General features: G+C 56.9%; 2 protein-coding genes across 6 annotated transcripts; both read right to left on the reverse strand.

Moving 5' to 3' along the window:
* Positions 1-663: 663 nt before the first annotated feature.
* On the reverse strand, positions 664-2,190 carry Tmem86b (transmembrane protein 86B). 2 transcript variants are annotated; one of them, XM_013147738.3, is made up of 3 exons: positions 1,870-2,190; positions 1,356-1,521; positions 664-1,172 (listed from the first exon to the last, which is right to left on the reverse strand). In XM_013147738.3, exons 1-3 carry the CDS (start codon positions 1,915-1,917, stop codon positions 790-792), a joined length of 597 nt encoding a protein of 198 aa, XP_013003192.1. In that variant the 5' UTR covers positions 1,918-2,190; the 3' UTR covers positions 664-789. The 2 variants fall into 2 exon arrangements, with proteins under 2 accessions (XP_013003192.1, XP_003465599.1); XM_003465551.5 differs by having other exon boundaries at positions 1,356-1,599; positions 1,870-2,175.
* Positions 1,423-23,222, reverse strand: Ppp6r1 (protein phosphatase 6 regulatory subunit 1). 4 transcript variants are annotated; one of them, XM_023563135.2, is made up of 25 exons: positions 23,081-23,222; positions 20,888-21,076; positions 14,112-14,344; positions 12,065-12,251; positions 11,851-11,988; positions 11,704-11,769; positions 10,990-11,102; positions 10,786-10,899; positions 10,349-10,514; positions 10,106-10,258; positions 9,889-10,023; positions 9,594-9,658; positions 9,368-9,483; positions 9,196-9,281; positions 9,000-9,089; positions 8,819-8,916; positions 7,705-7,762; positions 7,445-7,620; positions 4,587-4,687; positions 4,376-4,511; positions 4,198-4,286; positions 3,994-4,075; positions 3,439-3,549; positions 2,297-2,466; positions 1,423-1,599 (listed from the first exon to the last, which is right to left on the reverse strand). In XM_023563135.2, the coding sequence occupies exons 2-24, from the start codon at positions 20,981-20,983 to the stop codon at positions 2,298-2,300; spliced, it is 2,778 nt and encodes a 925-aa protein (XP_023418903.2). In that variant the 5' UTR covers positions 20,984-21,076; positions 23,081-23,222; the 3' UTR covers positions 1,423-1,599; position 2,297. The 4 variants fall into 4 exon arrangements, with proteins under 4 accessions (XP_023418903.2, XP_013003187.2, XP_013003188.2 ...); XM_013147733.3 differs by lacking the exons at positions 1,423-1,599; positions 2,297-2,466 and adding exons at positions 2,616-3,211; positions 3,292-3,363; XM_013147734.3 differs by lacking the exons at positions 1,423-1,599; positions 2,297-2,466 and adding an exon at positions 2,616-3,211.
* Positions 23,223-26,433: the final 3,211 nt, after the last annotated feature.

A 26,433-nucleotide genomic window follows, 5' to 3' on the forward strand; every position in this document is an offset into this window, starting at 1 on the left:
TGACGGGTCTGCTGGTGGGACCAGTGTGTGGCACCTATGTTGGAAAGGCCGCTGAGGGGAAGATGCCCGGCAATCCAGGGCTCCGAGGAGGGCAGCTGGGGGCTCTGCAGGGCCGTGGGCGGGTAGACCATGTCCATAACACCCTCCACCTCAGACCCAGGATCCATGCCTGGCCTCCACCTTCCCTGGACCGGGGTCCATGCCCGGCCTCTTCCCTTCCCCAGGCCCAGGGCCTCCACCCTCAGACCCAGAATTTCAGCCCTCTGCCCTCTTCAAAACAATGGTTCCCCATCCACTGTGTGGGCCCTGGCAGGCAGCTCTCACCCACAGCACCGGCCTCCCCCTAGGTCTGCGAGCCACAGTCAGCTCTGCGTGACATCTTCCTTGCCCACACTCTTTTGTTTCCTGCCTGCCAGCTCAAGTGCAGGCAGAGAACGGGAAGCCTGCTCATCCCTGCTCCCAGGAAGTCGAGGCAGGACAGCAAATCAGAGGCCAGCCTGAGCAACTTAGTGAGACCTTGTCTCAGAAAATAAGCAAAAACATCTTTCTGGTCTTCAATGCTGTACACCTGTCCACTGGATAGAGGTTGTCAGGCCCCGAAGGTATCAGGTAGCTCAGGGGACCAGCTCCTTCCCTGGTCCCCTCCCAAAACACTGGCAGCACTGATGTCTCCACAGCCACTTTACTTAGCTCAAGCAAGCAGACTGATGAGGGCAGGGGTTTGGGGAAGTAGCCTGGGTGGGGTGCGCTATTGCAGTGGGGAGAGGGGACCTGGCCAGCTGGTCAGTCTCAGTCGGCCTTGTTCCTGGGGCTCCTAAGCACAGACAGGGTAAAGAGAGCCTGCGCTGCGTAGTAAGTGATCATGGTCACCAGGCGGCCATGAGGCAGGGGCCACACAAAGCTGTCCCAGGCCAGCACCGCGTCAGACATTGTGAAGAGCAGCGCACCGCGGCCAGCACTCCCACCGTGAGCCAGGCCACGCCACAGCATGGCAGCCAGGAGTAGCGCATAGACCACCACAGGGCCAGCCACGGCGTGCTGCAGGTGTGGCAGCAAGAGGCTGAGGTAGGTTGCAGTGGCCAGGATCACGAGCAGCAGCAGGCCGGGCCGCAGAGGAGAGAGGCCAAAGACCCGCAGGTAGAGAAGGTGGGCGGTGGCGAAGGCAGCCACACCTGTGGGAAGGAGGGTCGAGACTGGCCTGCACCTGCCACTCTTCCTATGTAGTCATACCCTCAGCCCAAGAGCTACCCACCTGCTGTCACCCGAACATGCGTGCACTGGGCACCCTGACTGCACCCTCCCTTGGCCTTCCCCCTCCTCCTCCTCCAGGGCCCCACACTTGGGTCCCCACTCACCGTGCAGGAAGGTCTCAGGCCACACAAGGCAGGCATCCCCCATAGCCGAGCACAAGAGGGCACCCTGCAAGAGCTGGGTGCAGACCCCGGAAGAGGGCACAGTCCCCAGGAACAGCACCAGGCAGAGCACAGGCAGGCACTTGAGCAGGGCCTCGGGCCAGGATGGCTGGGGATCAGGCACCCAGAGGAAGTAGACGGAGCAGGTGAGCAGGAAGGGGCTCAGCCACCTGCCAGCCCCTGGGGGCTACAGAAAAGGGTGCTGAGCACCAGGGACAGCCCCACCCTAAGCACCCTGCTGACCCAAGCTCTGGCTCCCACCCTCCCTGCCACTTCGACCTAAGCTGTGCAGGCAGGGCCCTGTCAGGGACAGGGACAGGACCTTCAGCCTCCTAGGTGACCTATCTACAAGGGGCAGGATCTCAGCCCCACAGGGCCCACTTCTGGGAGCACTGGGACTCCAGAACCCCAGGCTGCCTGGTTTCCCAAGTGCTGAGCCCCAGCCCCACAGGCTCACTTGGCTGGAAAGCGTCTTCAGGGGCATACCCTCCTTCCTGGGGTCCATGCTGGCCTCAAAAACAGGTGGCCAACATGCAGAGCTGGTGGACTACGGGTGGAGAGGGCTCGTTATACATTAACCTGGAGTGTCCTGTGGACTCTAGGGCTGATAAGAGGCCCCAGATATGGCCTTGCCTGCCATCCCCTCCCAAGGTACCCACAGCAGCAAGGGGTCCCTCAACCTCCAGATCTCCTGCCTGGCAAACCATAGCCTGGCCAACTCCTTAGCCTACAGTGGAAGCCAATGAGGGCGCCTCCCAGAGGGCAGCATGGAACTACTCCGGTAGTCAGGGTCGCTGGGACAGGACAGGCACAGGTGGACTCCTGCCCCTACTCTGCCTGGGCGAGGGAGGCCTGTGCCAACCCGCTGGGAGCCAGGTACTTGCCTTACCCCCAGGCTGTTATGGGGGGGTCATTGGACACCCAGCCCCACCATGAGGCAGGGACTCCGGCCTCCCATCTTGGGCAGGAACCAAGCCTCTGAAGGCCATGGGCTCCCAAATTCCCCAGATTCACAGCCACCGGGCGCGAGCAGAGGATGCATCCTAACCCATGCCTGCAAAGGCAGAAGGGGGTGTGAGTCAATACCTCCCTTCCATGTGGAAGTCCCGGCCCCATCTGAACCTAACCCCCATGCCACAAGGGTTGAGGCTCAGAGGGGAGCTGCCCCACCTGAGGGTCCAAATACAAGGTCTGACCAGTGGGAACCATAAACTGTCTTCCTTTATTTATATATGCAATATGAAACAGAAGCTCGGCACAAACACACACACACTCACGCCTTTGTGGGGGAGGGAGCTGGGACAAGGCCACTTGGCAGGAGGGCTGGAGCCCCAGGCCCAGGAGAGCTGGAGGGCCCCTCTCACCGCTCCCCAGGGCTGGGCACCAGCTGAGTGCAGGTTTGGGCGAGGGTACCGCCCCTGGCCCCATTGCCCACCCGCGGTGGACCTGAGCAGAAGACTGGGCGCAAGACAGGAAGGCAGCAGCCTGGGACCGGTACTGCCCTCCCGAAGAGCCAGAGGCTGTGCTTTGGCCCACACAGCCCCCTCGGTACACGTGACACATAGCGTGCGGCTCTCTCCTCTTTCCATGTGACTCTTTATTCCAGGAGGCAAGCTCCTAATCTCTTCTCAGTGCAAACGGGGCAGGGCGGGGCCTCTCCCTGGCACAGCCTCTGGGAGTCCAGAGGAGCACGTGGGGACAGGTGCTGGGAGCAAGGGACCCACAAGGGACCGACCCTGCCCCGCCAGAGTCCATGGGGAGGACAGAGGATTGAGCCACCACAACCGCTGGGCGGCTACCTGGAACGGAAGAGGGTCAGTGAGAGTCCAGCAGCCCCAGCACCCTGGATACCACCGCCCCAGGTTGCAGCCGCACTCACTGGGAGCCTGGGGAGAGGAGTGCTACTGGGGCTGACCCATTGGGCATTAGAGGCGGCTCCAGGGCCTGGGCACTGTCAGGGGAGAGGGCACCCAGCGGTCACTCTCTGCCCCTCCAGGCCCCCACCTGAGACTGACCCACTGCTTACCTCTGGCTCGGGAGGAGCCGCAAGGGCTCTGGGCTCTTCTCCCCCTCCTTGGTCTGGGGGGGCTGAGGGGCCCCAGAGGCTGGGACAGAGGTAGAGGGGTCTCTGGTTGCACTGCGGGGAAGGGCAGTGTAGCTGAGCGTTGGCTGCCCTCCCCTGCCACCTGCAGAAGCCTTGTGGCCATCCCACCCCAAGCTGCCCAGAAAGGGGCTCCAGGGACTGAGCAGATGCTGAGCAGCTAAATGGATACCCAAGAACATGCAGATGGCAGAGCACACAGGACCACGCAGCAGGTCAGGGGTGTGTGTGTGTACCAGCAGTGAGCTACGCCCCTCATGTCTGACTCCAGAAACCATCCCCAGGGCAGGAGACACTCGCAGCCCACAGTGCCGGGTGTCCCCTTCTGCAAGTCTCTGCCCTCCGGCCACAGGGCCTTGTACACTCCCACCCCACAGACACACTTATACAAAGGGCCTACAGGCAGGGGCCATGGGGCACTCCACACATGATGGCAGCATCCCAAGGCAAACAGGAACCCGGAAGGGAGCAACAGCTCACCTGTCCACTGAGCTGGGGGCAGAGCGTATCCCATGCAGGGTGGTCTGGAGGGCCTCAACACTAACCAGGGCCTGGCAGGGGGCTGTGAAGAGGGGGGACAGGCCGCACCTCAGCCATCAGCTTCCTGCAAACTTAGACGCCCAAACCGCCAACCCGTGCCATCACCCAAGGATGGCCCTTGGCGGGCAGGTGCATGGGGCTCACCAGAGGGCTCTGCTGCTTTGCTGCCACCTTGTGGCTTGCTGCCATCTGCAGCCATCTGAGGTGCTGAAGGGGGAACAGGCTCCCGAGATCTGGGTGACAAGAGAACCCAAAGGTGTGGCTAGGTCACCACCCCAGCCTGAGAGGCCCAGAACTTAGGACCCCACCCCACCCATCCCACCTGAGCTGCAGGGCATCCGGGGTCTGAGGGCTGGATGGGTGCTGAGCAGGGGGCAGCAGCTCCTCTGCCCTGGAGTCACAGGTGCCTGGCAGAGTATCCACAGGCATAGGTGAGAAGGTGGCAGTCCAGCTCGGGCCTGGGCAGCAGTGTGGGGACAAAGGGTGAGCACAGGACAGGCCGGCACCAGGCCCTGTCCAGTATCCACACTCACCAGGAGGTGGAGGCCCAGGGCCAGGGCCAGAGGCGCCGCCGCCCTCCTCTTCCTCTTCCTCCTCGTCCTCCTCATCCTCACTGTCGGTGCTGCCTGCACTCCTGCCCCAGACAGCACCTTGTCAGGCATCCAAGCGGGGACAGCCACCGACCCACTACAGCCCAGGGCCAGGCAAAGAGACAGTGGTGCGAAGAGACAGGGACAGACTCGGGGGCCAAGAGCAAGGGAGTATGTGGGGAGAGGCCAGGTGGTAAGACTAACTGCCGTCTCCACAGCAGGACAGCCCCTCAAGGAATGTGCAGGGACTTGATCACAGACAGACAGACCCCAGCCCTGAGTCACTTGTGCCCATCACCAGCATCATCTCTCCCACAGCCTTCCTCCCAGGTCCATCCTCAGAACCCAAGGGTTTACTTTATTTACTCTTTCTCCAGGTACAAACTCCACGAAGTAGAGACACATGATTTTTGTCACCCGCACATTCTTGGCCATGAGAATAACAACTGGCACCATAGCTGCTCCAGAAACACTAGCTGAACTTCTGTGTTTGGTTTTTGAGATGGGACCTCATTATGTAGTCCCGGGGGGCTAAAGCCAAGGTGATCCTCCTGTATGAGGTCTCCAAGTGCTGAGATCACAGGCGAGCACCACCACACCTTCGACTACCTGAATGGTAACACACAACCCGTGATGGTGGAGAAAACCCTCACACCACTGACGGGAACAATTCAGCCAACAATCACCCTCAGTACACACAGGAAATGCAGGGAGCAGAATCCTTTGGACACCAAAATTCCTTCTATAAAACAGTGCAGGATCTGCATAGAACCTGTACTTTCTCCCCAACACTCAACCATCCACTCAGAGCAGCAAATGCAACGTCAAGAGTAGTTACACTGTGTTCCTTAGTGCATAACCACAAGGAAAAACCTGCACACAGGTTTAAAGCAAGGGGGCTTTTTCCCAAGCCTCTCCGAGCCACATGGGCAGATGTGAAACCCAGAAACGGGGTGGGGCCGACCACACTACCACACGCCGTTTCGACCTGGTACAATGAACTGGAAAGAAGTCCACTTGCATGCAGTCCACAGCACAACTGCAGTGTTCAACAGCTGAACAAAGAAGGGACTCCTCAGCCTGCACAGAACTGGCATGTGCCCCAACTGCAGACCACAAGCAGACTTCAATCACGCAGCGCAAGGTCAAGACCTGCTGCTCTTGACGCTTATGGTTCCAGCCAGGGCACTTACAGAAGAAAAGGAAACACAAGCACCTGCCCTGGGAAGAAGTCAAATCATCTATGCACAGAGGACATGATCTTCTGCCTTTTTTTTCCTGAGATGGAGTCTTTGCTACCCAGGCTGGCCTTGAACTTGCAATCATGCTACTTCAGCTTCCCCTCAGCTGGGCTTATAGGTATACACCACTCTGCCCCACCTACAGGACACTGTATATAAAAAAAAAACCAAAGACTGCCACTAAAACTATTAATATGTGGGTTTAGAAGGTTGCTGGAAACAAGTTTAATATACAAAAAAAAAGCTACTACTTTTCCACACACTTGGGATAATCTCAGAATGATTTCAGAACAGTTCCATTTAGAATAACATCAAACAGAATAAACTACTTAGGAATAAATTTACAAGAAAAGCAAACCTTACACTCTAAATCAAAGCACTGCAAAAAAGCATTAAAGACCAAAGTGCACCCTATGCTCATGGACCTGGAATGAAAATGTGCTATAAAACAGCAGTACTACATAAACTGCCCACCCTAGTCATTGCCCACATTTGTACTAGAACAGTAGCTGTTGATATTGATGGGCTAACGATAAAATTCAGGAATCCCAAGTCAAGACAATCTTGGAAATGAAAAACAAGGGGTCCAGCTCATTATTTCCTAACTTCAAAACTTACTACAAAGATACTGTGATACTGGTATAAGACAGCCTAGCAGAACAGAGCCAGAGCAATAAGAAACCCTCACACATGTGACCAAGGGATGTTTCAGAAGGGTGCCAAGACTGTTGAAGGGATAGTATCTTGGACACCTGGTACTGAGCATGCTGACTGCCCACACACAAAGGGTGACGCTGCCACTTACACAGCATGTAAAGATGAGCCCAACACAGAATACAACCCAAGAACCCCTCCAGTCTGTCCACTACAAAGCCAGGAAAGCCACAGGCCAGTCACAGAATGGGGCACCTGCCACAAGGTAACACAAGTGAAGTCCAGCCACCAACCAAGAGACAGATCTCTGAGTGGGTGTGGACAAAACGGTCACAAAAGGAGATACAGGACAAGTATCCCTTCTTTGAAGGTCCCAAGCACTGCAGGACCACTCCGCCTGCACTACATAGGGCAGTGTCAGGACAGCAGCCAGCAGAGGGCGCCATGAGCACTGCACACTTGCACTCCTGAGCTGGGGTGCTGCACCAGGAGGCAACAGTCTGCATTGCAAACCACAAGCAGGTACTCAAATCAGCAAATGTACACAGCATGAATGCCTTTACACACAGGCACTAGGAAGCAGAAAAACAAAAACAATGTTCTTACAAGCTGATGACAGCCCACCTCAAGGAGGGCAACATGCTTCCCCTGGAAGCCCATGGCCTGTGGGGAAGTCCACAGGAGTGCCTGGCAGAGTAGCAGCGGAGCACTGGCAGAGGAGCCCCACTTCCCAGGTTGTCTTCTGCTTTTGCAGGTTTCCATCACTGAAAACTGGGAGCTGGAGCTTCCCACTGTATACACACACACCAATCCACCTTTCTGGTTTGCTCCCTCACTTCAGTCTAGAGTCCCTACAACCCCTACCTGTGCCAGGGCAGCTTACAGAGGAGAGGCTGGGGGACTCACCGGATCCCGGGGGGCTGGCCCGAGCGAGCTGCCCTGGTCAGTTGGTTGCCCTGCCAGGCACCGTACTCTCCATCCGATTCCCCAGAGCCATGGCCCTCCTCGTCCTCTTCCTCCTCATCGTCATCGAATTGCTGGATGCGGTCCTTGTAGCATATCTCCAGCAGGTTGGCATTGGGCTGCAGGTGCAGGGTGGCAGGATGGCTGTGCTGCTACGGTCCCCATGACCCTCCACCCACCAGGACGAGGACAGCAGCACTCACGTTTTCGTCATCAGCATTGAGGGAGAAGGTGATATTGGCCGTCTTGTCGAAAGGTGCACTAAGAGAGCGGGTGCATGTGCAGTGAGCGCGTCCCTCACTCTGCACATAGCTGAGCCTTGCACGCGGAAACCCATGTGCAAGCTCTCCTCCTCCCCAGCCCCAATGCTCACAGCGCCCTGCAGCCACCTGGGGGGGGCAGACAAGACCCAGACACCCCTCCCAGCAGAAGCTGAGTCACCCTGCCATCCCAGACTTGCACCAGATACTGCACTACACACAGGACAGTCGCATCCTCCACTCGGGTTGCACCACCCCCAAGGGCAGGGGCAGGATCACCCCCAAGTCAGAGACAGAGAGGAGCTGACACCTAGGCCCAAGGTATGGCCAGCATCGTGTAGGGCGTCACCTCCTAGCTGCCTGGCATCCCCTGCATGCCAGGGCCTGCTGGGCAAAGGCTGCACACCTGCCACCACGCAGTCACAGTTCCCCCACAGGCTGGGTTCTAGACTGCTCACTTTCCCTCTTGAAGGATTCCTTGTCCCAGACACGCAGGCCTTGGAGACCAGCCCTGTGCAAGGCCTGGGGCCGGGTAGAGGCACAGTGGCCAGCAGCCCATCTCCACGCCCCACCCAGTCCCATGCCACCCCCTGCTGACTAGCTCCATCCTCCTCAACCTCCCTGAGGTAAACAGCCCCAACTCGAGCACTGGTCACGGGCACAAAGACAAAACCATATGATGGCACCTGAGAGACTCTGGCTGCTGGCTGTGTCCCTGTTCCCCTTTGGTCTGGCTTCAGGCCCCATGGCCTGCCTCTGGTGGCAATGTCTTTTTGGCTCAGTGATGCCAGGCTCACTCACAAACACTCCCTGGGCATTGCCCTTCTTTGGGCACTACCCTTCACTGTCTGCACCTTCCCAAGGCCGAGACCTAGTCTCTGTCCCTGGAACAGAATGGGACACTTGTGCCCACCCTCAAGGCCTTCCATGGGATGAGGGGTTTGCAGAGCTGGGGCTCAGTCTAACCCAGGCAGTGAGCATCCAAGGCCACACTCAATTGTGCCCCAGAGATGTCCTCACAGGGCAACAGTAACTACCCTCACACAGGGACACTCACTTCACGCTTTCTTCCTGCTCCCCAAACTCCTCGTCGTTAAAGCCAAAGTGGTCGATGAAGGCCGAGGTCATGCGCTGCATCTGGAAGTCCATGAAGGCCTGCAGCAGGCAGAGGTGGAGCTAGCAGGGAGCTGGGCAGGAAGGGCTCGCACACCTTATGCACCCCAACATGGCCCACCCACCTGCTGCAGCACAGCCTCCTCGGGGAAGTTGAACTCCTTGAGCCGGTCATCCTCGTCATCGCTGGAGGAGTGCAGGTGATGGGTGCTCACCTGGACCAGGACAGACAGGGGTCAGGGCCAGCTGCAGGCCACAGTAAGGCCAAGGCAGGTAGCTACTCGAGGGTGATAGGGCTCCCTCTGGGACAGCAGGCCTCACCAGGTCCACAGTGTTCCTCTTGTTGGTCTCAGTCAAGGGTCCCGACACAAACACTTCCCACCGCTCCAGCTGTTCCCCCGGCAGCTCTGCACATGGGAGGGCAGGGGGAGACAGGAGTGAAGTACCCGCCCAACCCGACCACCCTGCCAGCCCTCATTGCTCTGTGCCTCACCCTTCAGCAGCTGCCCCAGCTGCTCGGCATTTGGCCCCTGCTCCGAGTTCTGCACCAAGGCATTGGCCACCCGGGTCAAGTGGCCCATGTAGCCCTTCCTTGGGCCACCCCCGGACCTGTGTGAGAGCAAAGCCACAGGTGGTACCAGGCTGGATGCCAAGGCTGCCCCAGCCCAGATCTGTCTTCCTGGATCGATCCCCCCAGCACGAAGGTAGCAGGCACTCACTGGACACGATCATTCTCCTCCCAGGATGTGAGGATCCGCTCCACCAGGCGGCAGTGCTGCAGCAGCTGTAGAGGCAAGGCAGGGTCGGCCAGGCCGCACACCAGGGCAGCGAGGCCAGCCCCTCACTCAGCAAGCACCGGAGACTGGCCGGATAGGGCCTGCTGCACTCAGGTCCAGCTTCACACAGAGCACAGCCCCTCAGCCTCCTCCTCCCCACCATCCCAGCCCTTCTCCCCAGCCCAGAGCCAGCAGTAGTGCCAGATGGAAGGGGTGGTCTGCAGGGGACAGCGCTCACGTGTTTCAGCACAGGGTTCCCGCCCGGTGTCTCAGAGCTGCTGTTGGGCGGGGGGGCCAAGCTCAACATGGCACTCATGCACACCTCCACTTGTGCGTGCAGGAAGTTGTTGAAGACGTAATGGAAGAACAGATCCTGGGAAGGGGCATGGGCTGGCACCAGAGACACACAGCGCCTGCTGCCTGCTCCCCAAGCCCTGCGTCCCACACCCCTATACCAGCATGGTGTTGGGCACGTCCAGTGCCAGGAGCTCCTGGGTCAGGGAAGCATCATTGGCACTCAAGGCACTGGCCAGGAGCTTGACCACGTGCAGTCGTGTATTCCCCAGAGGTGGGGCCAGGCTGCCCCACGTCATCTGCAGTGGCTCCAGCTGCAGCGGACAGGGCATGCTCAGTTCTCAAAGGCCACCTTCCCGGCCACCCCACCTCCCTCAGAAACAGCAACCCCCAGGACTACTTACTACCTGGAGAGGCTCAAGCAGGAGCTGGTGGAAGTGGGCAAGCCGTGGGCGAAGGGCGTGCAGGGCCCCTGTGCTAGACCCAGCGCTGTCCAGGGCCCCCTGGGCCAGGAGCTCCAGCTGCCCATCCACACTGCTGAAGAAGTTGTTCATGGTCATGGACTCCGACCTGCAGCAGCCCAGATAGAGCAGTGAACCCAGGGCCTGCAGCCAGTGCCAGGTGTGCTCAGGACTCATCTTGAGCAGAGCCAGTAGTGCAGGTAAGGTGTGAGGTGAGGGTGGGCCCTGAATCTGACGCCATCAAATGTCCCCCTGCTATCCTCCAACCTCCAGCAGGGGTGCTCAATGTTCAAGGCAACAGGAGACTGGGTCTCAGTGCCACCCTGACTGGCAGGAGTTGAGTGGCAGGAAATGGGTGCTGTCCCCAACAACAGCCTCACCTGGGCCGCCGGGGCTCCAACAGAGTGAGCAGCACCTGGATCCCGCTGACAAGGACAGACTGGCTCAGCTCCCCCTCAAACATGTTGCTCAGCAGCTGCTCAATGGTTTCCTGCCTGGGGCAAGGCAGTGCAATCCGGGGTCAGGTTCCCAACACAGACACCCCTCCCCTTTCTCCCCCACCTTCAGCCAGCCCGCAGACCCACTTCTCCAGAGTGGCCAGCAACTGGTCCGGCTCCAGGCTGTCCTGGCCTTGCATCATCTGCTCCCGGCTCAGGCGGATGATGTCGCACAGAGACTGAGATGCATTGGAATGTTGCTGGGGAGGAGGAGACACGTCAGGATCCCCCGGAGAGAGACAAAAGGGCAGCCACACAGGCAGGGACATGTGTTGCCAGGACAGCACACAGAGGCACCGAAGGCTTTTAGAAGAGACATCATACACACATGACACGTGCACGACCACCAGGTGCCCGTAACCAGTGCCTGGAAGGTAAAGCATAGTCTGCCCACACTAGGGAGTATTACTGAGCCAGGGAAAGTAATGAGCCACTGCCCCTGCTACCTGAGGGTAAACCTTTTCCCTCTGGAGCTTGGGACCAAGCCCTGGCTTTAGGTAAGCATTTTCCCTCTCAGCTACATCTCCCGTCTGAGGGTGGAATGAGGAATGTCATGCCAAGGGAAGAGACCAGGCACAGACGAGGCAGCAGCTGGCTCCATTTATACAAGGTATGCAGAGGCTCACCAGAGTGACACTTCTGGCTGCTTGCAGGCCACAAGCAGCTTAGCGTGTAAGGAAGGTCATGAACATGCACATTCAGGCTCAGGGCATCCAAACGCATGTGTGGGGCAGAAACCAGGGCAAGCGCGATCTTCTAAAGAATGAGGAAGGAACAGCTGCAGAAGTGGGAGGCACTCACATTGTCATCCTTCGACGGGTGGATCTGATCTATCAGCCGCTGGACAATCTTCTCCTCATTGAGCCACTGGGGACAGAAACGCAGGGGCTCTATCAAGTGCCCAGCCCGTGCCCACCTACCCAGCCCTCCGGTGAAGGCCCAGCTCACAGTGAAGACATCCTGCCGCAGCTGGGGCCGCTCCACACAGGTGAGCAGGCGCAGCAGGAGGTCCATGATGGCCGAGGTGCCGATGTGCCGCAGCAGCAGATCCACAAAGTCATCCTTCTTTCGCAGGAAAGACACGAGCTGGGGACAGAGGGTCACGTCATACACAGGCCGGGCCCCAGCTCCATGCCCACTCCTGGCGGGGAAGGCCACACACCTGTTCTGTCTTGCGGTTGATGAGGATGCCCATGACCTTGCTGAAGAAGCTGGCCAGCAGTGGGTTGAGGCTGTCACTGCTCTGCAGGAAGCCGTAGAGCCGGTTCAGGAGGGACTCATCTGCACCCAAGGCATCATTGATCTGGGGCACATCTGAGGTGAGGATCTCACAGGCCACACTGGGGTACCTAGCAGGACAGTGCTGGTAGGGGGCTCACGGAGAACAGGACTGTTTACCCAGCCCCGCTCCTCTCCTGCGCCCTCCCCAGCCTCCCTAAGAACCCTCAAGCACTTCTTAGCACACTAAAACATCTGACCTCACCTGGTCTCTAGTTTCAATTTCCTGACCCCTTCCCCTGTTGTCTCTCCCAGTGTCTGCCCCATGCACTGGGTCACCATCTAAGCTCCCTGTCCCCAAGGCAACTTTCCTAAACCTCCCCACCTCACGTCCTTTCTGCAAACATAAGGTGTTCAGCAACCCAAGGACAAGAGCCTCTGTGCCCAGGGTGCCCTGTGAGACCACAGAGTCCGCTCTGGGTTTAAACCACAAACTCTCGAAGGCACCACAGTTACCCCTCCCTTCAAAGTAGACTCCTTGGGGAGGGGCAGGGCAGGGCCCGATGGGGGCAGCCAGGTTGCAGTGCACACTTGTAATCCCAGCTACCTGGAAGACTGAGGGTGGAGGATTCCAAGTGCAAGGCTACCCTGGGCAACTTAGCAAGCCTCACTTCAAACGCAAAGGGCCAGACTAAAGCTCAGTGGTGGGGTGCTCACCTAGCACATTCCTATCCCACTACTGTAAAGGAAAGACAGAGGGCACCTTGATGCCCACACTGTCAGAGCCCAGCCCCAGGCCACTGAACAAGTGTGACCTACGCCCTGGACAGAAAGGGTCAGGAGGTAGGAGGACCTCTGTCAAACAGGAGGCATGGGAGCACTGCTGGCCTGCAGTCTGCAGTGAAGCGCCCCCGTGACCACAAGCTTGGGGGGGCACCTGAGCCTAGGGGAGCCTCACCACACTCCCAGCCTCCAGGCAGACAGAGGCAGGGAGCCAGGCCCAAGCCACCTGCCATGGCCAGTGCCCAGACCACACCCTTCCTCTCACCTGAGAAGCACAGTGCAGGCTGCACAGCAGCTAATGTAATGGAGAATGACAGAGGAGAGACACAGCCACCACAGGGCTCCCATGGTGAGCATGGGACCTGGCCAGGAGCCGCCCTGCCAGAGCCTCGAAGAAGAAAGACAGCTGCCTTCCCCTCTGCGGCTGGAATTAGTCTCCAGAGAATTACACTGGGAAAAAGCCACTCCCTAAAGGTCCCCACTGCAAGATGCATTTTGTAACACTGTTCAAATGACAGAATCATACAAGTAGGGCTGAGGTGAGACTATCTGCCTAGAATGTGTGACACTGAGTTCATTTCCCAGGGCCAAAAAACAAAAGACAAAAAACACTGTACAAATGGGGACATGACTGCTAAAGTCAGAGGCGAGCTGGAAGGAAGGTGGGTGTGGCCATAAGCAGTGGTGACAGCATGGATGCAGAAGCCTCTGAAAAGCGAGTCACAGAAAATAGGGACTTCATCCTTCTGTAATTCTGCAAAATGTCACTACTGGAGGGGACTGGGCAGCAAGGGCTCAGGATCTACTGTTTCCTACACCTGTATTAGATTGTACAATCACCCTGACAAAGATTGCAGCTGGGAAAAAAGGAAAAACCAGTATGACGGTACGCATCTGCAATCTGAGTATACAGCAGACTGAGGTAGGACTGTCAATCTGAAGTCCCGTCTGAAAAAACGACAAACCAAAGAAACAAAAAACACACTAGGAAAAAAAGTAGGGAGGCGACTGACAAGTGAAACGATACTGGGGAGATTCAGCTTGGCAGGGGCTGCACCAGGTTTTGCCTGGAGAGCCCCGCCCAACAGAGCTTTCTACAGAACCAAGATTTGGAGCACAGTGGGATCTGCATCCAGCCCTGCAGGACTCCAGGAGGGCTCCATCCTCCCCGTCTCAGCTCCCAAGTGTGTGGAGTGTGAAGGACTCACTTGTAGCGCAGCCGCTCCTCACCACTGGCTGGAGGCTCCTGGGTGACCCAGGCCACCATGGCCTGTAGGTGCGGTGGCTGCAGCAGGAAGTCCAGCAGCTTGCGGTTGACGACCTTGCACTCCTGCAGCACGTCCTCCTCGTCCAGCAGCTCAGGCAGGCTCAGGTCCTCCCGTTCCAGCAACGTGTCCAGGTGCGAGCTCGTGTGTAGGTCAAACTTCCAAAACATGGCGCCCTGCAAACACAGGGCATCTTACATGTCACCCTCGACTCCGAGGTACCCTGTGGGGGTGCCTAGGTCACACAAGCTGGACACACCCACCAAGCTCCAAGGACCTTCACCCCACCGTCTCAGCCTTCAAGCCATCGCCTGAGGGCCTCATCCAGGGTCACTGTCCCATCTGCCCTCGCCCCATGCCTGGTGAAGTCCTTGATATGAACCATGCAGAGTCCAAAAGGAGAGGCCAGCCACTGTGAAAAGTGACCTTAGCCCCATCCCCACCAGCCTATGTCTACTGGCCCGTAATGACAGGGACATTCCAGAGACACAGCCTGAACTCCTGGCCTCAGACTCACTTCAACTTGTATTTGCTGAACAAATTCAAATGCCCCATGACCTCCAGTGCACAGCTGCTGCCTGGCCCAGCGTGTCACCCATGGCCACTGTGGGTGTGAGGCAACGGCAGGGGGAAGAGAGGAAGTCTGTGTGTCTTGAGGCCACAGCCGTTGCCTGGACACCACACACACAAACACACCCCAACCACCCTCTCAGCGCCACGAACCCAAGCCAGGCTAGAGCGGCTCCCAGAACAGCCTTAGGCCAGCACCCAAAGGAGGCAGGAAAGCGCTGTTGGCCTGGAGGAGAGCACAGCGAGCTGCGTGCACAGCACTGACAGAGGCTGGACAGTGCTGCCCTGAGCTGCAGCCACACTGCTGCACCTCCTCAAGCAACCCTGCCTGGGCCTGGTGGCCACACCTGTGACCCCAGCACTCGGGAGGCTGCAGCACGAGACTGCTAGTTCAAGGCCATATTGGGCCACACAGAGTTTGAGGACAGTCTGGGCAAAAAGACAGAGACAGAGACAGATTCACAAGACTTCTAAACCCATCAACAGCAGGCCTGACCTGTGCTCGTGGCTGCCTGCTCAACACCACGCCCTGTGCACAGCCCCACTGGAGCAGTCATCACGGCCACCTGTCCCCAGAGACAGGAAAGGCCCTGACCCCGTCTCTGCTCTTCACCTGCCTCCCAAGGGTCTCACACCCATGAGGCAGAGACCATCACTGCCCCAGGAGGCTGGGGTATCTGTTCCTGGGTCTTCGAATGCAAGTCCCCTTCTCTCAGCACCCTGAGGACCCTTCCCACTCTTGTCCTTCGGGTCCACCCTTCCCTCTGCACAGCCTCCATGGTTTTTCCCCCAGGCCCTGGCCTATGACCAGAGCAACTGCCACCCCCAGGTACGAGAGGTGGCCCCACTGTGGGCCAGGAGGTCCTGGCTGCCTCCCATTCCCACATCGCCAGGCCAGCACCAACACCACAGGGAGACTCCCTCACTCCTGCATCTGCCCATGCCAAGGGGACCACTCAGACTCTGCTCCAATCTCATTTCCAGGCAGCGCCCTCACTTTGGGAACCACAACCATGAAGGGATCCACTGTCCAGCCCCCAACGCAGTGGAGGGAAGCAGCCTTGGGCTCCCTGGAGAGCCACCTCTACCAGGGTCCCAGGTCCTAATCCACTGCACCAGGGATTCAGCCCTCAGCCCCTATGCCAGGCTGCCTTTCCAGTAACCACTCTGAAGCACACAGCCCATGCCCTGGCCTGACTGAGACCTCAGGCATAGCCCAAGGGCTCATCCTACACACACCCTTCTCAGAGACAGCAACATCCCCCCAAGTCCCACACCAGGCTCCCACGCCCTGCTGGCCTCTTCGGAGCGCAGGGCCAAGCTTCTACCATCCCCAGAGCTCCATGTCCTGCACCATGAGAGCCAAGCTAGGGTCAACCCCTTCCCCCCAGCAGCTCCCAGACCCCATTCTCCCCTCTCAGGCTGTCTCCTTCAGTAGTCCCCAGGCCCAGGTGGTACCAGCACCCCTTCAGTAGCCCCCAAGCCCAAGTAGGCAACAGAGAGCCTTAGGGTCTTTGTGAAGGGACACAATGACAAAATGGACCACCGCACACAGCTCCTCCAACACACCACCATTCTGAGGGATTCTCAGCCACCACCTCTCACATGACTGCTCCCAAGGAAGAACTGGGTCCGCAACTGGTAGCAGTGGCTCACCCACAAAGTGAACTATGGGTGTAGTTATCATGTCAGCACAGGGCTTCTGGAGCAGATGGATGAGGAGAGGAGACGGGGGCACTAGCCAGCACCTCTGACCCAGCTCTCTCACCAAGGGGCTGCTCCTTGCCAGGATGGCCTTCCTGGCCTTCAGGGCCCTTGGCACCCAGCACTTCTTCAATGCCTTCTGGGAGGAGGGTAGAAGGCCACGGGCTCAGGAACCTCACGGTGCAGCTGAAAGATCACGACCTGCCCCTGCCCACCCCAGAAACCCTACCATTCTCCAACTGGTACCAGCACCATTCAGGCACTGCTGTCCTTCCTGAGCCCACCCACACCTTGATGCACTCTCCAGCCACGCCCCTCCACATCCTCCTGCACCCAGCACCACCTAAAAGCAACCCTAGCCATGCTCACACTGGCACCAGCCATATCGGCCTTCTTGCTCCTCCTAGAGCAATAAAAGCCCAGGCACCCTCAGTGCTTGTCTCCATGCTGGCTTCTTCTCATCCTCTGGGTCCGCTGCACAGCGCTCTGCAGGGCAGCTTCCCGTCCCTGTCTACCGCCTTGTGGTGGCTCTGTGGGGTGTGACAGGGACAGCCACACTTCCTGCTGTCTGGAGCTCCTCTACCACTCAGCCAGGTTGTTGCTCCCCAGTATCTAACACGGACTTAAGGCTGCACTTCGCCAAATTCTTCCTTGCTAGGCTCCCCTGGGAGCCTGCAGGCAGCACCAGGCACAGAACTCCAACTGGGCATGAACTGCACCCAAGTGTGAGCTGGAGGACACACTCATCTCCAAACCATGCTGTTACAAGGTTCTGGCTCTCTAGGGTCTGAGAATCAAGTGAAACCCCTTCCAGCCCAGTAGCCTGTTCCCTCCCAGTCACAGGAAGGAGGCTGGGCAAGGAGGTATGAGATCACCCAGGGATAGCCTGTCCCCGGGGAAGGCAGGCCCTGGCAGACACAGCACTGGCACAAGGAAGAAACACATGTGTTGTACAAAGAACTCCCAGATCTGCCTGGCATCAGATCTCCTCCGGGACCCTTCCTTACTTCCTTAACCCACCTGGTGATGAGGACCAGGCACCCAGGTCACAGATGAGAAAACTGAGCTCCAGCCAAGCTGACTCAGTGACCCAACTCAAAGCACTCTGACAGTGGGGACGGGGCAGGGATGGGTTTCCTGGCCTGAGTGTACCTGGGACCAGAGTAATCTCAAGGGGCAACCACCAAATTAGTCATGACTGCTGACTTCCACCCGAAGCCCAGGCATCGGGAAGCACCAAGAAATGGCTGAGTGTGGCTAATGCAAGCCTCCTCCTATACAGCAGACGGCAGTCAGACAGTGGCCCTAGCCTAGGACAGAGCCAGGCACACAGAGGCCCAGCTGTGTGGGCCCACATGTATGACCTGTCAGCAGGCAAATCCACAGATACAAAGCAGAAGTTTTCAGGAACTTGGAGAACAAGAGAGTGACTGCTAATGAGGATGGTTTTTTCTTCTTTTCTTTGTTTTAAACGTGAAAAGCAAAAGATTTATACAGACTGCTAGCCAGTCTTTTCAGAGTCCCTTCTCTAAAGAGACACAAGAATTTTTTTTTTTTAAATACCAGGTATGAAACTCACGCCAGGCAGGCACTTACGCGACTGAGTTAAACCCCCAGCCTCAAGAAACAAGAATTTTTGTTGTTGTTAATGCTCTAAAGTGTGTGAGGGGCAGGGGATACAGCTCAGCAGCACAGCGCCTGCCTGGCATGAGGTCATGAGTTCTATCCCTGATTTTAAAAAAAAAAAAAAAAGTGTGCGAAAGAAGAATAAATAAATTGAACGTGGCAACAGCTCCAGAAAGTTGTAAATATACTACAAACCAGTAAACTGTGTACTTTGTAAAGGGATAAATTCTGTGGCACATGAATTGTATCTTAAGTAAAACTCTTACCAAAGAAACAAAGGCTGCCCACAGCCACCATTCTGAGGTCAGGCCCAGGCCCTGCACTCCATCCCAGCCACCCCAGTGCTGCCAAGGCGCCAGCCGGGCTAGCAGGGCTGAGGCCCAGGAGGCTCAGCTCTGGGAGCTTACACAGGTCACCTCTTCCTGCCCCATACTATCAATACCTGAGACAGAGCCCAGCCCATGCACAGCTTGGAGAGCCATGTCATGCCATGGACAGGTCACAGACACACTAGGCCCATGCCTGTGGAAAGCCCAGGGACCCATACTTGCAGCACCCCATCTCCCCTCCACGTCAGGACAAGAGCAAGAATTCTGAATACTTGGGGCTGGGGATTTGGCTCAGCAGCATAAGCGCCTGCCTTGCAAGCAGGCAGTCATAGGTTCGATCCCCAGTACCAATAAAAAGGAAAAAGACAAAAAAAAAAAAAAAAAAATTCTGAGTACTCGCATTTGACAACAGAGTTCCTCTTGGAAGAGGAACCAGCATGCAGATCCCAGAGGCAGAGCTAGGGCTCTGCACCTTCTGCACTGTACCCTGGTCCTGTGGCCCTATGTGCCCAACTCAACTCCGCAGCTCAAAGCACCCTGGGCACCCACAAGAGGGAGGCTGCACCTTCACTTGCTCTCTGAGCTGAAGAACCTGACTGGGCACCTGGCTCCCCCAAGTCTCCTTCCTCAGCTGTGAAAAAGCTGAGTGAAGGCAGGTGGTTCCGATTCAGCAGTGCCCTTCAGACTGTCCCTAGCCCTAGGCCAACAGCACTCAAAAAGCAAACAGCAGACGCCTGATGCCTGATGTTCACCCAAGTGACTCTGGTACTTTTCCTCAGACCATTGAAACATGCAGGCAGGCACACACACCTCGCCACCCCCACCCTTACAACTTTCAGCAACTTCAAGAAAACGGAAGTGGCTGCCACTGGTTTTTAGAGACTTTGAAAACCATGACTCTGGCTGCAAAAGGAAGGGGAAATTATAAGTGAGAAAGACAGCCATTAAAAACGCATACTACCCCTGCCTCTCCTGCCAGCCCTACTTTCTTGCTCTGGTATATTGTTCCAGACCTTTGACACCAGCTGCCCCCTCAGGGGCTGCCAGTCCCGGCCCAGGCCCTTCTGCCACCACGGAACTGTACCACGGCTTCCCCTGACCCTTCCCACTGCTGTCCGGTCCCTCCAAACACGGCTCTGCCTGCCAGGGAATTCATAGGTTGCTGCTATACTTGCCAACCCTCTTAATATCCACTGGCTTCCAAGCACCAAGAAATGGAGTGAAGGCACAGGGACCCTGGCAGAGCCTCCAGGGGCAGCCAGCCGAGCTACCCCAAGGCTCAGCACCTCAGGCTGGCCAGCAGTCCTGAGAGGGAGACCCAGTTACCAGCAGCAGGCCTCAAACCACCCAGATCCTTAAAGGCTGGGTGGCTCAGAGTCAGCAAAACCTTGTCCCATCAACTTCTCCCAATACCAGGCCAGCTCTCTGCCGCTGGTGGTAAGCATTCCTTTCTAAGAAGGGGGTGGTACACCAACAACTCTGCCACCCCTGAGCCCAGCACACTCAGCTACAAAACCAGATGCCACTGACAGGCCAGGAGCTGAGCATACACTTCTGGGAGACAAGGCTACTAAGAGGGGGCTGAGCCAAGGACACAGGCCCAACAGGCTGGCGATGGATCTCCAGCAGTCAGAAAGCACACAAGGTGCCTGTGCTGACCCCAAAATCACTCTCCCAAGTGGGGTGTCAGCTCTGGCCCAAATCCAGGGGATGAAGTAACTAGGAACCAGAGACCCCAAAGACACAGGCCAAGGACTGGGGAGGGGACTAGAAGGTTCACACTGGGGAGGGGACTGGAAGGCTCACAATAGGATTCACCACCTGGACTGGTCACAGGATTAGAGGAAAAAAAGGAAAAGACCAGCAAACATACCCCTTGGAAAACAGAGAGCAAAGTATCAGTGTGATCTGAGGTCCAGCCCTGGGCTCAAGTCTTTTTTTAACTTGATATGGGGGTGAAGCCCAGGGTCTTCCCACTGAGTTACAGCCTTAACTCTCCATTTACTTGCTTACTTTTTAACTGGAAGACAGAATCTCAGTCATAAAGTTGCCCAAACTTGGCTTGACTTTGTAATTTTCCTGCCTCAACCTCCCAGAGTACCAGATTACAGGATGGGTTCAAATCTTACCTCTCCAAACAGAAATCTCTAGACCAAAAACTTAACTGCTAATGAGCTCAGGCCTTCTCATCTGGAAAAACTCACAGATGGGTTACTGTAGAGCTGCACTCCCTAGTACGTGAACAAAACCCTCAGCCAGCATATGAAGGGAGCCCAAACCAGGCAACTTGGGCTGACGTCCCAGTTTTACCAGATCACCTAGGCTGCCCCGTGTCCTGCTGCAAGTCACACTCAGACTTGCACCCTCCTGATGGCCCTTGGCCTCAGCTACACTGTCTCTCCAACCTCCCACAGCTCTCTGGATCCGACCACCTCCTCCCAGTCCTCCAGGAAGCCTCCACGTGTCCTCCCATAGCATCCCCTAAGTCACCTTAGGGCAGCGTCTGAGCCTCAGCTCTGTGACAGGATCTGCCTGTTCAGGCATCTGCCTCTCCCCGGATGATGCCAGTTTCTCAGAATTTAGCATACAGCCAGGCCCAGAGCTCAAGCACTTGTTGGATAAGTGAAAACTGAAGCCAGTAGGGGAAGGTGATCTGGGGAGGTCACTTGGCCATGCGTCCTGAGGGGAGAAAAAAAAGGGAAGGGCAGATGAGCAGGTTCATAACGCTACATGATGCAAAGAAAGTGGATGGATAAGAAAAACCAAACACACAGCAGGCCACCCAACACCAGCTGCAACAAGCAATAAAGCACAATGTCCCTCCAACAGCAATGTGACATTTGGGACTGGTAGGTAGTACTTGTAGTGAGGGGACTGTCCCATGCATTTGAAGACACGAGTTGACATTCCTTGTTGGCAGTCGCCATGTCCACTCTGAGCACACTGAGTGTGTCCCTTCCCCAGCTGTGAAATGCCCCAGCTGAAAACTAACACAGTAGACACCCCAAACCAAACAGTACTCCTAAGAGTTACTGTCTGTCTGTCTGTCTGTCTGTCTGTCTCTCTCTCTCTCTCTCTCACACTCACACACACACACACACACACACACACAGGCCTCCTGTTCTGCCATAGAAATCTACAAACACTGCACTCACCCCCAGAACCACCCTCTATGGACAGCACTCCTGCCATTCCCACTTGGAGGCCAAAAGAGGCAGCACTTGCTATCTTGTGCAAGGCCCCTCCACTTGGAAAGACAGAATCAGGACTCAAACCTGGGTCTTTCTGACAACCTAAGTCACTCAAACCAGAGTCTCACTGCTTCCTCATCATCACAATCCCAAACCTAGCTCCTGAATGTAAGCAAAATGATACACAATGGACACATTCAAACATAACAAAATGAAAAACAAAAAAGGCATGGGATAGGGCTGTAAAGGCTCAGTGGTAAATCACTGGTAAATTACCAGCCTAGCATGTACAAGGACTGGGTACCATTCCCAGCACTGCAAAAGAAGAAAACAAAAAACCAAAAAAAGCACAGCTTTTTTTTCTGGTCTTTTGAAACACAGACAGGGTCTCCCTACACAGTTCAGCCCAGCCTTGAGTTCACTTTGTAACCCAGGCTGGTCTCGAACTCACTACAATTCTCCAGCCTCAGCTTTCTAAGTGCTGGGATTACAGGCGTGCGCCACCATGCCCAGCAAACACAGCACTTTAAACAGTACAAACCAACTCCAACCACCATTCCACTCTATAACCCATGCGGCAGTGGGGGCAAGCATTCCGCCGCGCGGGAAGTGTGTACAAACTACTTGAATGTGTTCTTCAGGTAACCTCAGGTCTGGACAGCCACCCAGAATAGAACTTCACCGCCAGGTGGGAAGCCAGCCCACTGTAGTTTTTTCACAACTCTGAGGCCAGCACCACATCTGACACCAACACAGCTTACTTTCCAGAAAGGTCCTGCCTCTCAGTCCAGCAGTACGGGAAAGCCCGCATCCTCAGTAAGGGCGTACAGGTGTGTTAGAGAGGTCACACCAGAGGTCACACTCAAGGCCCTGACAGGCGCCCAGTCTCGCCTGGATGTCCCGTCCCCGTCCCCCCCCCCCCCGCCCCCGCGCCTTCTCAAGACTTCCGCACTCCATGGCTCGACCTGCGGCCCTCCCAGATCCCACCTTCATGCCCTCGCACGTGCTGTTCCTCCCACCGGGAAGACCTTCCTTCCCACTCTCCATCTGTCAATCCCACTCATCCCTCTGAGACAGAGGGAGCCACCCGCCCGGCTGTCTTCCAGTGTCTCCCCGCCTTGGCGCACCCTGGTGCTCCCCACGGCGCAGTGATTGTGACCGGCCGCCCCTCCGCTACGGCTCTGCCCAGCAGCGCATCACTCTGGGAAGGTAAGCGATGCGGCCGCAGGCCGGCAAGGAGAGGGGGGTTTGAGCTGAAGACGAGGCCCTCAAAGGGAGGAAGACGGAGGGTGCGAGGGGCCAGAAGAGGAGTGACAGAAGTCCCGGCGGGCTCCGACCGGGGGATGTGAGCTGGAGAACCCGGAGAGACTGTGGTCCCGACAAAGATGGGGGCCAGGCAGAGACTCGAGGGGAAGCCGGGGCACCGAGGGAGCCTGGGGGGCAGGGAGTGGGCCCGAGCGGGAGGAACCCGGACGGCGGGTGCGCCGCTCACCTGCGCGGGGGGGCGGCGGTTCCTCGCACTCGGGGCTCATCGGGGCGCCCCCCCCCCGCGCCCCGCCGCCGGCGGCTTGGCCCCTCCGCGGGCCCGGACAGTGGGGCGGGGGCGGCGGGGCGGCACAGGCCGGGCCGGGCGGTGGCCTGGCCGGGGAGCGGCGAAAGTGGGGAGGGTGCGCCGGCGCGGCGGGGTGAAACGACCTCGAGGCCGCGCAGGCGCCTCCGCGGGCAGGGACAAGGAAGTTGCCCGGGGTTCCCCAGCCGAGCGGCGTCCACCGGCCGGGAAAACGTCCGCCTCCTCAGCCCTCCCGGCACGCAGAGCTGCGTAGCGACCGACCGAGGCCAAGGCCCGCTCCTCAGCCGCTGCCTTCCCCGAAGTACCCGGCTCTGCGGCCCCGAAGTCCGCCTCAGGGCCCGACGCCCTGCTTGCTCCGCCACTATCCCACAATACCCCGAGCGCGGGAGGACGCGGAAGCTCCGCCCTCCAGGCCTGTCTTGGTGCGCAGGTGCACCGCCAGCGACGCGCAGCAGCCCTGCAGTGCGCGTGCGCGCTGGTGCCCGGTAACACCCGACCCCCCCAACACAACGCCGCGGGCTCCAGATGCTGGCAGCCGTTGGTACCAACGGTCTCCCTGAATAAACCCAGACGGACCTGTGCGCAGGCGCCGCCGCACCCAAGGCTCCGCCACTCAGGCACTTCCTCAGCCGAAGTTCCTTGCCGGCTGCGGGATTCGGGTCGCGCTTTCGCTCCCACAGTCCCCTCCTGCTTGTGCTCTGGGTTCGAGCTCAAGACCCCATCCCGGCTTTCGCCTCGCCTGTCGGCGGAGCTTTGGTTCCACCCAGGTCCGTCGCGAGGTCACATCGGCCCTACCTCGGGTGATCTCAGTCCCCCGCCCCGCGCGCCAGTGTGTCGCTGTCGCCAGTTGCTGCGCAAAGACTCCGCGAGCAGCGTCACTGACAGGGTTCTCCTGAACCTTGTTATTCAGCCCACAGGGTTCCAGCCTGTTTTCCCGCCCTTCCTTCACAGCCTCCTCGCTGCTCCGTGCCGAGGTACGCGGTGAGAACTGGATGAGTAAATGCGTGCGCGGAGATTTCCTAACCTGCAGATCTCAGGGACCCTGTGTGGACCCATGTTTGAGTACACTGTTCTAGTTATTTGTACCCCTACCCTACCCCATACCGGGAATTGAACTCTGGGCCTTTGCACGGAGCTAGATGCCCAGCCTTCTTTTGAGATAGGGTCTCCCTAACTCGCTAAGTGGCTCACATTGGACTCAAGCTTGGAATCCCACTGTCTCAGCCTGCCAGAGTGTTGGGATTATGAGTGTGCGCCAGCCTGCCCAGCTTCTTCCATAGTTCAGGACGCCGATTAGCGTTTATCTTTCACCTCTTTTTTAGCTTCTCTTTAGCAGCCCTAATCGTTGTCCATTCCAGTTGCAGCCACTGATCCACACCTAGTAATATGGGGGTCAGAGGCAGAGTGGAAGGGCGGCAACATTCACTTCACAGCCTAATTTGCCAGGGTCCATACCTCCCTGCCGGGGTTTGCCTGTCTTCCCTGATAATCTTGAGGTCTCATCACAAAGACTCAGGCTTCACATGATTTACAGCTTGAGGTTTCTCCGAAGACACAGAACCAACAGGACATCCCCAAAGGTACACAAAGTGATTATGAGGAATCAGTCTATATGATCTGGAACTATGAAGGCCCACAGGGCCCAGTAAGGCCGGTGATGCAGTCCAGCCACACCTGAAGGGCAGCAAATCGGAGACCCAGAGGCCCTAGAATGGGTGCAGAGGTCCAAGGTAGATGGGTGGTCCCCAAAGAGTAAGTCTGCTCTCCTTCCTGTTCTGTGGTCACCCACACTGATGCCCACCCACACGGATGAGGACACATCTTCACTTGGTTTACTAATCAAATACTAATCTCTTCCAAAAACACCCTCACAGACATGTGTAGAAATTGCACTTTATGAACCCTCCGGGTATCGCTAGCCAATTGTATGGACACCCAAAATTAAACATCACTGTGATGTATGGCTTATTTGGGGACCATCTGTCTTCTATGCACTTGGTTTTCTGTGTTGTCCCACACTATAGGATAGCATTACTGCCACACTGGTTTTTGTTTCATTTGGATGTTAGTGGAGATTGAACCAAGGCCTTTCCACTAAGCTACATCCCCCACCTTTTTGGGGGGTGGGTACTGGGAATTGAATTCATGACCTTGCACTTGCTAGGCAGGTACTTATGCCGATGAGCTATATCCTATACCCCCCCCCCTTTTATTTGAGTGTATCCCTAAGTCTAAATTGCCTAGGCTGGGCTTGAACTTGTGATCTTCCTGCCTCAGCCTCTCAGAATGCTGGGATGACAGTCATGCACCACCAGCACTCCCATCTTACCACACTGTCTGAACCCAGTCTCAGGAGCAGAGAGGCAGAAGGGTGGTCATCCTCAACCATCAAATGGAACCTGAGAAGGAAAAGTTCCCTAGGATATGGTATGGCTGACAGGTGCATCTCTACCCTGAGAGATCACACAGATGCTGCTGTTGTCACTAATTAAAATTGGAACTTTTTAAAAGTGCAGGTGGAGAGCTCAGGGATTTAGCTCAGCAGCATAAACACCTGCCTGGCAAGCAGGTCATGAGTTCAATCCCTGTACCAAAAAAAAGTGGAAGTGGAGCTGGGCATAGGGTCACATGCCTGTATCTTCAGGAGGCTGACTCCTCCTGAACTCCAGACAGTATTACTGCCTCAGCCTCCTAAGTGCTGTGATGAACTTTGTAGTTCAAAACCAGCCTGAACTACATAGTGAGACCTTGTCTCAGAAACAAAAACGTGCAGCATGAGAAGACTCTTCCCACACTGCATATTTCCACTAAAAGGAAATTCTAATTCTCTTTCCTGAACTCTCTGCCTTTCCCAGGTGACTGAATGATCGTTTCTGCTCAGTAAGGCTGAAACCATTCTTTGCCAGTGCTAACCTTCATAAAAGTGCATTTGATCTCAAGTCTTAGATCCTACAGCTGCTTCTCAGTGGGCCCTGAATCTGGGACTGAAAAATGCCAGGTGTCTAGGAGTTGGGAACCCACAGAAGAGAGATATGCCTGACCCCTGGTGGAGCCCAGGGTACAGAGAGAGAAGCACAGCTTTGGACCAGCCCAGGGCTGAATCTCAGAGATTGGACTTGGCCAGAGATTAACCAATGAGTTCGGCTTACTCTGGATAAGACTATGGCAGGCAGCTTAAAGACTTAGCAAGACTTGTCTCGAAAAGGCCAACGCGGTAACTCAGTGCAATGGCCCTGGGTTCAAAACAAAATAAACCCTGGGTCTATCAGAATTCT

This window comes from Cavia porcellus, unplaced genomic scaffold, assembly GCF_034190915.1.
Source record: "Cavia porcellus strain 051 isolate PalLab524CR breed Dunkin Hartley unplaced genomic scaffold, mCavPor4.1 scaffold_7, whole genome shotgun sequence".
Classification (NCBI taxonomy): Eukaryota; Metazoa; Chordata; class Mammalia; order Rodentia; family Caviidae; genus Cavia; species Cavia porcellus.

Bases quoted from the DNA above. Each gene is read 5' to 3' on its own strand.
- Tmem86b (XM_003465551.5), bottom strand. From the start codon at position 1,917: ATGGACCCCAGGAAGGAGGGTATGCCCCTGAAGACGCTTTCCAGCCAA. The intron at 1,600-1,869 runs GTGAGCCTGTGG...CCTTTTCTGTAG, and splicing joins TGAAGACGCTTTCCAGCCAA to CCCCCAGGGGCTGGCAGGTG. The intron at 1,173-1,355 runs GTGAGTGGGGAC...TCCTTCCCACAG, and splicing joins GCCTGAGACCTTCCTGCACG to GTGTGGCTGCCTTCGCCACC.
- Ppp6r1 (XM_023563135.2), bottom strand. From the start codon at position 20,983: ATGCTAAATTCTGAGAAACTGGCATCATCCGGGGAGAGGCAGATGCCT. The intron at 11,989-12,064 runs GTGTGTGGCCTT...CTCTGTCCCCAG, and splicing joins TCAACCGCAAGACAGAACAG to CTCGTGTCTTTCCTGCGAAA. The intron at 2,467-3,438 runs GTAAGCAGTGGG...CTGCCTTTGCAG, and splicing joins CGGCTCCTCCCGAGCCAGAG to GCATGGGTTAGGATGCATCC.